Below are 9,978 nucleotides of genomic sequence, written 5' to 3'. Positions count from 1 at the left end.
CATTCACATCCAGCCTAATGACAAAGTGTAGGCACTCTCTCCTACCATAAAACAAAGGCCTGTACAGCCTACCCTCTTCCTCAAATTCCTTGAAGGATATATCGCGTGTATAATAGTGGTTTCCATGCTGGGTACAACAGCATCCCACGATTTTAATGCTCAATGCTACATACTTCCTCGATCGGGGGATAGATTTTGAAATAAATGTACAGTCCTTGATAATAGTCATGGTGGATCGAAATGCAACAGCTCGATATGACACCAAATAAGGCAGATACGATCAGAGGAATGACGGATCTTGCGCCATGAGGCAACTTACTTCTTCAGCCTTTGGCTAAATGTCCAGAAAGAGGATGTTATTGTAGCGGGAAATGCATATGCATACGATTTATTGATGGCAGGAATTCGCATAACCCTTAGACATGATAATTCATCCCGAAAAATATCCAACTGAGAGGTTGGGGATGAGTCGCACAACATGATTTGGCTCTTATCATGCAAGAATAGAGATGTCAGGTGTAAAATAAGACATCACCGTGATGGTTAGTATCGTGTTAGTGGGGAACTCACGTCTTCTGTTTTTGGCTTAAGTGGAGAAAAAATACCATTTCATTGCCATTCTCAGAGTTTACAAGAAAAGTATCACATATTCTCGCTTGGTGAGATCGTCTTCAAGTGAGAATGTTGGGAATGGATTGAGTGGAAAAAAGGATGTAACAAAATGTGAAAGCAGGAATGGAGGACGCACAAGCGCGAGCAAAACTTGGAACTTCAAAAGCAACAAAACGATGCTAAAGCATATATATTTTGAGGGAAAACCTACCTCTTCCTTGGGCGCCTACATAAACAAAAATTCAAAGCATGTAAAAAACACGAAAGCCGCTCCTCCACTTTTTCTCCTTTTTAAAACTTGTCTAGTAGTTATTTGATCATTTAGACTAGACATATATGCATTTAAAGAAGGGGTTTAAAAAAGTATGAATTGAGATAACTTAATAGTCACGAATCACAATTACACCTGATATAGTCCAAGTTCAATGAGAAGGCAAGGTCTAGAAAGCTCCAACCAACTTACTTCGTCAGCCATTGCGAATTATTCGATGAGAGTAGGATGAAGTGGTGAAAGGCGAAAAGATCCTCTGAACGTGGACGAGGAAAAATAAGTGATTACTGTGAAGGGAGGGTGTAGGTGGGCTTTATGTAGGTAACCCTTTTGCCGCTTCCCTCAGAGGTCTCTGATTGGTTGGCTGCCACTGACCTTGCCTGTGTGCCGTGTTTGCTTCGGCCAATCAGTGGGATCGCCCACGCGCCCGATGTTCGGAATCGATGGGTGATGTTCACTTCACGTAGACATTCGTGCAGGAGGACGTATTGATTGCTGCTGGAAGGTCTGGGCAAACTGCAATTGCCTGTTTTTCACTATGCGTTTTTGCGTGCGTGCCTGTCCGCCTGCCTCAATGAGTGAACGTGACATCAAGCATAGGCGCCTGATCTGAGAGGTGCTGGGACTTTCTGCGAATTAGTAGAGCCATGGAGACTTCTTCATCTTATGGGGAAGCAGCAGAGCAGATTGGTCAAGCATTACCATTAGTCTCGATGGGGTGTCGTACTAAATCATTATTGGCCAAAAATGGAGATAGGGACATTAAATACAAAGTTTAAATTACCATTTGCTATGGTTACCAAATACTAACTTTAGTATGGAATTTAGTCCTTACGTAAATGAAGAATAAGCTGTTGTAAGGTATTTAGGCACATTGACCAAGAGGGTCTGAGAGGGAAACGAGTATCTCTGCCAGGATGTTTTTTGTTCAAATAGGACAAAAACAAGCAAAAATATAATTCCCTAAAGAATGTGGAATTTTTAAAGCAATTTTTTGTTTACAACTCAAGTAATTGTTTCAAGATACGGCTTGGTGCTACCCATCACCGCTATTTGATAGAGGACAGGCGTCACATATATGTGACGCCGCTAACGAATGCGTTAGGTAAAGCACACGGACATGAAATACTCAATCTGAAGTATAAGGCGGTACGATCAGTGCAGTGTTCAAGGCCAAGTAAAGCATAAATACAAGTTTGTTAACTGTATTTTCGTTCTCAGTAATAATCGCCTCTTGACCGCGTGATATTAGCACCAGGCCTATTCGATTGACCTTACAGAAGTTGTAATATGAAGTCTTGCTTCTGCAAGATCATGTTGCGTCAAATGGAAGTATTCCTTGCCAAAAACTTTCCTTACTTGGCGTTTGGTTAAAACTCAAAACATACCTCTTCTTATACTGGACTACTAAATCAGCCTTTGGATATTCCTAGTTAATAAATTCATCACAAGCTAAATAACTTTCGTGGAGTCAAATTCTGTTTTTGCAACGTTATCTCGCTTATTTTCCAAAGCTAAATTGCCTCCTTTTAACATTTGGTAAAACAAACTCTTAATTTTAGAACCTACTTTATACAAAAGGTTTTCCACATATTTTCGGTTACTTAAATGCTTTTTGATCTAGAGATTACTAATACCCCTCTTTATGTGGGTGGTAAACACAATGGGGCCATGACCTCACCGGAATGGTCTGGGAGACAGGTGAGGTCCTCTAGGCTCTCAATGACTCAGGCACAACTGCAATGTTGAACTAACAATCCTAAGCCAGGCGTGGCTGATGCGTGAACTTGCCAGTTCTGTCTACCAGACACACCAACTCCAACACCTCCGCATCAACGGTATCAACGCAGGGTGCGCGGTTAGTGTACGCCACGAATGGGCATCTTTGCTGAGGGCCTTTGACTCCTCTTCTCCGATTCGGCATTGTAAGCTGGAACAGGTCGCCCCATCACAAGGCTTCATTCCCTCGTAATTACGTAGAGTCTCATATACGTGGCGAAAGCAATAACTTGAAAAGGCCAAAAAGGCCTTACAGAGCCGTAAAACCCAAAAAAATTCAACAAAAGTACTTTAAGGTCGTTTGTTTGTTGCTTTTTACCAACGTTGATGTCTGCATGATCAAAAGTAAGCATTGCATTTTAGCTTAGCAGTGGAGTTATTTATAGTTGTAGAAAACCAGTTTTCCACACTTTTTTTAAAAGACTTTGCAGTTTCACCTACGTTAGTAATTTAAATGACGGTCATATGTCACAGAGGGGACTCTGATTCAAAGTGCTTTTGTTGACAAAGGTGGCAGGTGCAAGTTAATAATTGTCATCTTCTCGAATTAATGCTTTTTTATTTCTACTTCCTTTTCCTCTAATCATCCAAATCAGAATGTCAATTTGATGTCCCTTCAGTGAAGTGGGAGGTGATTCCCCTGTCAGGCACCAATTCGGTGCCTTACGCAATCGCCCCGCCTCGGACACACTTTAACATTGATTGGGGCAGCCGCGCTTCCGATTTGCCCAAGTGCGTGTGTGTATGTGTGTGTGTGGGTACATGACTATGTGCCGCGGCGAAGGTGCTGGTGCAAGGGCTGGCCACACTGCCAACTGCCAAATTTGGAATGTTCCCATTTGAAGGCCCCAACTATTAAAACGCCTCTTTTCAGAGAGCAGATGACACTGATCGGAGCAACTACATTCTGTATCGTCTTTTAGTGTTATTTGAAAGGTCACCTTAACCCCCACCCCTCATGGGAGAGCATGTTGTTAGACACTTCTAAGGCTGCTTATAGTTTTTTTTTTTAAACTCAAAATACTTGAATTCCAGACTAGAAAGATCTAGGGCTCACAAAAATATAACTCGATTACTTACCAGGTAATGATGTTGGGCGTGTCTCCACCTTTTTACCTTATACTTGTAGATACTCCATTATATAGCCAAAGAAAAATTGGTTAAGACATTTTGAAATAACCTGGGAGGAATTTTGCTTTGAAAACGCTGCTGCAAAGGGCAATGGATTTATTCAATCCGTGTCGTAATCTTCATGAAAAGTGGTGTCACACATTTCAGATGAAAAGTTTTAAACTAATCTTCAACACAAATTAACTGATAAATTAAAAAACACTTTAAAAAGATTGGAAGTTGATTTACAACTAAGTATTTTACAGCTGATCATTACGAAATGGTAAAATGCAACTTTAACTATGATGTGCAAATACAGACTGCGATTAACTTGAAGAAGTGAAATTACTCAGTTGATTAGACTCAATCTACCGAAAATATTATCTGTACTCAAGTATCAAATCCTATAGACATCACCTTCTACGATTTTTCTACTTATATTTTGTTAAGTAGAATATATTTCCGAAATGCCTTGGAATTTTAACCATTCACGTGGACCCCATCATCTACGCAGGCAGCACTCCTACTCCGCCGCATAGGCTCCAGACCAGGCCACTGGCCTCTTAGCTATTCCGTAAGTTAGTAAGTAGTATGTTCCTCCATCCTACCTGGAGTTATTAAAGCCAGAGGAAGACTTGACGCGCTACATCGTCTTGAGGTGGTGAAATAGGGGACCATTAACATTGTCCATAGTAGCGCTCGCACTTAAATTTTTTCTGCATTGAGTCGCTTTTGCGAATTTTAAGTGTATTTTTAGAAATAAAAGCTAAATTCTGAAATTTTAGGAATCTCGAGATCTCTTTATTATTCAGCGACAACGCTGCAAAGAACCACCTTCTATTTACTTACATTGGTCTGGGTAATCAATAGTTTAACTCTTTCTTCAGCTCTCTTTTTGTCCATTCAGCTGACCACCTGACCAAGCAATCCCCCTAGAAGTGAATTATAAGTTTTTTATATCCAGTAAATTTTCTTCCCCCTCCCCCTCACAGCCATGGCAATATTTTCCAAAAACCAGTTAACTGTCAAATTCCCCCTGCTATGCTCACACAATTGACAAATTTCGGGCAAACTACGATGGTTGGCAGGGTACCTGCTCTTCACCGTGCTTTTTTCTCCCCACTTCTGACTCAGGAAGGATTTTGACAGGAACAGAAACGGCAGCAGCAGAAGCACAACACGTTTTTCTTCCCCCGTGGTGTTGACAAGGCACAACTGAGAGCAGGAGAAAAAGGGAAAGAATGAGTCACAGGCTCCAAGGAATTCTGTTTCTCTTTCAATTAAACGGGCAACAGCAATTAATTTTAAACTGGTACCTCCATTTCACTGACCCATTACCCTTTTAGCAGATTTGGAAGCCTAATTTTCCTATAACTTAGTGTTTCGAGACCTGAAAGAGGATCTACTTAAACTAGGCCAGACCCTTGTGCTAAATGCAGTTTCATGAATGCCTTCACTTCCATTTGTTCAGAGGTGACTCGACCACCGCAGCTAGACCTGTGTGACTGTTCTAGTGACGCCAATGTCATCATCTTTAGTATACTTCTCCGAAACTGAAGAGATTATTTACCGTGGGCTAGGGACATTCTCTAAAATATCGGCTGGCAACAGGATTTTGTGCAACTGGTTAGGGTGAACTGTGGAGGAACACATGCCACCCATGTTTCTGATGGCGATGGCAAGCAAAGTAAGTAAAGAAAAACAGGCAAACATTGTTTAAAATAAAGACTGCGAAAATACGAACACTGCGAGGAATTGGCACGTATTTGTGACACCGGCCTCAGGTAGGGGAACCCCACCGTCACATATATGTGACAGTGATAACATCGGTTACAGTATGTAGTTAGCTTACCTATTTGCATCAAATAACTACTAATTCTCGTGCACAAAAGTTACAAAGGTCTCAACTTAATTTACTTTAATTAAAATGGGTTTCAATCGAGAAGATTTGATTTTCAGTAGTGAATGAGTTCCCCCTGGACTTTTAGCGCCCCTTAAATGAAATTCTCTTTTGACACTAGGATTAGGTCCAAAACAAGATTATTGTGGTTTTCTTTACTGGCATTTATGTAATTATTTGCAAAAAATGTCAAAAGTCCAAGCTAAGTCAAGCAATTGTTGTGTTTGCAGTGCTTCAACAACTGCCAATTGATGCATACAATTGGCAGTTGTTTTAATCCGGGGAAGCCGAAATAACTCTTCGCCTGCTCAAAGTGGAGAAAATAAGGCGCACATGCTAGAGATGACAAGAGGAGTCACTTGCCGATGCATTTCTTTTTCTTTTTTTTCCACAAAAATACCATTCAAGTTTCACTCAAACACTCAACAACGGCTCAGCTCTTGGGGATGTGTAGGCATGCGGCAAAACAGTTTTTGTTTAGGTTTTGCACCTCAGTTTCTGCATCTTGGTAAAAGTGTGGTCCACCTCTCTGCATGTCAGCATTAAAACTTGCGATCTTCTCTAACAAACTGAGCGATGACATACGATTTGCTAAATCGGAAAGCCCAGATTTGCTTGTAAGTAGTATGTCACTAACCAAATCATTGGATGTAAATAAGCATGGAGAAGTGATAATTCATCTCAAGGTGGATAAATATCGTCTCGTCAACAACTTATTTTACAGAGAGACAGCTCTTTTTGTTTGTATGTCTTCTTTCAACTGATAAGACAACATGCTACTTATTAAATTTCATGAGTAGGTACAACCAACAAATTGCATTATACTACCTGCAACTGCCAAATTGGATTTGAACCGGTGAATCATCCCGGATATACCGAGTCACCTAATAATTAGTGAAAACAACTTTCCTTGACACTGTTGATTTCCCATAGGCATTGCCACAGTGGAGATTGAAATTGGTCAGCGCGAAATAATTCATCAAACTGAGTGTGCTGTGGACACAGGGCTCAAAGATTTGATTACCTGGAAAGCAGAAATAAGGCTTTAATGAAAGAGGGAAAATAGTTACCCTTAAAACAACCTCCTTTGAATTTAAGCTACGAGCAAATTTTAGGAAATACCTTCATCCTGAAAGGTTACCCATTTCGGTAACTGTCACGATTCAATAAAGTGAGGACCTCATTGTGGTGCTTTGATTGTTTGTTCAACTCCTTGTCTTAGTTTAGCGGGTATGTGGGACTTTGCTTTTGTACTCCCACTGGACGGCGTGACCTCCGGGCCATCCCAGTAGCCCCTTTAGACCGGTACATCTTCCTCTCCGATGTTAAGCCCTCATTCGTCTTCAGGAAATACTCGGGGGCAACTTTTCATCTAACTCAGTTGGAAATAAGAGACATCAACCGACAAATTCAGTCTAGTAAAAAAAAATTTCATTTTTACAGTCCTGGATTTTAAAACTATTTTGTGTTCCTCCAAACACTACTTACAACTCCAGTCTCCATTTACTTTAGTTTGTTTCGTTTTCAAAATACCTTACATTTGGTGGAAATTGGCAAGTTCACTTTATGCCGAAAAGTTAATCGTTCTTACAACAGAGCGTCTGACGCAAAATTTTTCGGGTCGCAACACGAATTGGTGCAAACATTTACCACAACCTGATAAAGTACCTATGTCACGCATTTGTGACACCGATTATTAGTATTTTTAATAGCAATAGAGCATTCTTTTATGCAGCCGAAGTCTTTTAAAGTGAAGAGCCTTGGTTCAGTCAGTCTTCTCCGTTGAGCGGAGGTTGGGAAGTACTCTTTTCCTCCCAAATCCCGCGCCAAGTGAGATTCTAGCTCTGCTGGCAAAAAAACCGTAAAATTCGAGCACATAGCTACACTTTTTGTGGTAAAAAAGCCCTCCTCAACGCACTTATTCATGCTGCTGTGCGCTTGTCCCCTTGTCTGGCACACGGTTTCTCATTCCATCTCAGAATAGGGGGAGTAGGGGGGGGGGAACGCAAGGGGGACAGACGGATAAGTATCTTGAGGTTACTAATTCCCCATCCAGTGACTCACCTTTTACCCTTAGCTTAGTGGGCTGGGTAGGCGATGCGGCTGGCTAGATTAGGCAAGTATGGGTGCGCGACCAATTAGAGGGTGTGGAGCATGGGCAAGCAGTGCCTCCTGACTCACGTAGAAGGCGATGGCGATGCTCCTCATTGTGGATAAAAACTGTAGCAATGTAGTAGGGTTTGAAGTCAATGTTCCAAAAGACGGAGTCCGAGGTATCTAGTTCAACAGCAGGAGCTGGGGTGTAAAAGGATGCATTAAAGACGAGGTGAGGCGTGATTACATATATCTAGATGATAAAGTAGGGATATCTACAAGAGTTGCAGATGTTGCTGCCCGAGACTTAAATGAAGACGAAAGAACACTCATTACTGGGGCAGAATATGCGTTGGCAATATACAGAAGGGCCTGGGGGCTGGTGGCATGGTTTAGAGGCCATGTAGCCCAAAGAGAGAGGAAAACAACGGCGGGGCCCTAAGTGGTCCGTAACCAAAATATATAGCAATACTAATTTGTCAATTAAAAGGAAATTAAGGTGGTTATAGTTGTTTTTTAAGTAATTGTGAGCTTAACATGTTGGTCGGCAGTGTCACATATATGTGACGCACCGATTTTCCTATCTGAACTCAGTGTCACGAATATGTGACGCGCTTTCATTATCAGTTCCTGGTCACTGGTTGCACTAGATAGTGTTGCAAACTAATGAGTGGAGTTTTAACTGGCGAATTAGTTATCTGATCTTCTTGATCTGAGGGATAACCCAATTACAAGGGAAAACTGAATCAGTTTGTTGGGGTAGTGCAAGTGTAGATGTCTTAGTTGCGGCTATGGTGCTCCACTTTCGCCTAACACAGAATCTACCCTTCTTTACACCAACAATAAACCATTCTTCCCGGTGTTATAAAGGGGAAATAGCTACTGTGGTGGGTTAGTCGCCGGAGATCCGTGGCTAGAAAGTTAAAGCGAGGTACGCCTTTCAGTGACTCCGCAGGTTGGAAGCAATGACTGCTAATGAAACCAGATCATTGTACAAAAAAACTTTTCAAAGGTCTTCAAATGAAGCAAATTTTGTCACAATCCGAGGACCCGATATTACCAAGTGTAACTAAACAAGGTCGTTGACATAGTGAAAGGGATCGTTAGGGTATATCATCCAAAATCTAACAAACTCTCTCTCCCCGATAGACTCTTCCTCAATTAAGACCGCTTTGTATAGAACTCAGTATTCAGAAGCCTCATTACCAGTAATAGGTAGAGTTTTCTTTGATTCAAATTCTTCCCCTTGAAACCTACGCCGTAGTTCACACAAAGGCCTGTTTCGTACCACTCTGGGGAGGATCCCTAAAAGGCGGAAGATATGTGTGCTTGTTTCTTAGTCCTCCTGTAATAAAAAAATGAACATTTCATCAATGCAGCTTCAGGGAGGGCTCCGGGCGGCTGTGTGAGACCTTCGAATGTCGTGGTACCTAATCTTCGGGCAAAGGTCACTCCCCACGAATCTTTTTTTTTTATAAAATTTCTCCCCATCGTACTTACAATATGGGCTTTAGCAATATTTAAAGACTGCACTCTAACAGCGTGACAAAACTACATTTGTTTTACTAGCCGCTTAATTTAGCAGGCCCCTTCATCCTCGAGGGTTTCTGCCCTCCCTTAAGTGACAGCGATACGCCCACTGACCCTTTCCTGCAGAACTACAGGTCTTGTAAGGAGTTCAGAGGGGGCCAGGGCGCTCCAAGGCATGACATGAATCCTGGGTGCCAAAGTTCCTATTTTTAGAAAATTATTTACAATTACAACAATCTGTTCTCAATGCATGCAGTTAAGTCTCGTTTTTGGTTGTAATTATTGCGTTGAAAACGGAGTTGTAGGGTTTGAATTCTTTTTTTTTGAATATACTTGCGCATAACAACCATAATTTATAACCCGATGGCCTCTTCTGTCGCCAAACGGGGGTTAAATGATTGCAAAGAGAGAAGTGACACTAGGCAAATGATATAAATAATCAAAAGGGTGACACCTCGTCGAAAACCGAGGTTTGATTGGTAACAGGAAAGTGTCAAAGTGAAAGGGCTTATAAAAATATAAAATTTATTCACTAAAGTCTTTACCAATGCAGTCTAATTTTGTGCCATTAAGGTAAAAGCTTGCTGTTAATTTGAGTTTAACAAAATGTTTTCCTTTTGGAAGCATGGCACTTATTCCCGTTGTCTTTTAGGATGACCAAGAGTTAAACAAGAGCTGGGGG

The 9,978-nt window shown here is 41.4% G+C and overlaps 2 protein-coding genes across 2 annotated transcripts in view; both read right to left on the bottom strand. All coding sequences in view use genetic code 11, as the record gives it.

Annotated features, from left to right (window-relative positions):
• EGR_05647 (Myosin regulatory light chain A, smooth adductor muscle) overlaps window positions 1-1,087 on the bottom strand; it is a gene marked incomplete at both ends in the record, with an annotated part of 2,742 nt that extends 1,655 nt beyond the window's left edge. The window contains one exon of the mRNA XM_024494896.1: window positions 1,076-1,087. Within this exon, the coding sequence (XP_024350693.1) occupies window positions 1,076-1,087 (12 nt within the window). The remainder of the gene's footprint in view (window positions 1-1,075) is intronic.
• A 6,692-nt stretch (window positions 1,088-7,779) lies between these two features.
• EGR_05646 (hypothetical protein) lies at window positions 7,780-9,473 on the bottom strand (the record flags this gene model as incomplete). The annotated part of the gene is made up of 3 exons (XM_024494895.1): window positions 7,780-8,019; window positions 9,024-9,071; window positions 9,411-9,473. 3 exons carry the CDS (start codon window positions 9,471-9,473, stop codon window positions 7,780-7,782), a joined length of 351 nt encoding a protein of 116 aa, XP_024350692.1.
• Window positions 9,474-9,978: the final 505 nt, after the last annotated feature.

This window comes from Echinococcus granulosus (assembly GCF_000524195.1).
Source record: "Echinococcus granulosus chromosome Unknown EG_S00043, whole genome shotgun sequence".
Classification (NCBI taxonomy): domain Eukaryota; kingdom Metazoa; phylum Platyhelminthes; class Cestoda; order Cyclophyllidea; family Taeniidae; genus Echinococcus; species Echinococcus granulosus.
The sequence above is the reverse complement of the archived record's forward strand: the minus strand, read 5'-3'. Positions and strand labels throughout refer to the sequence as shown.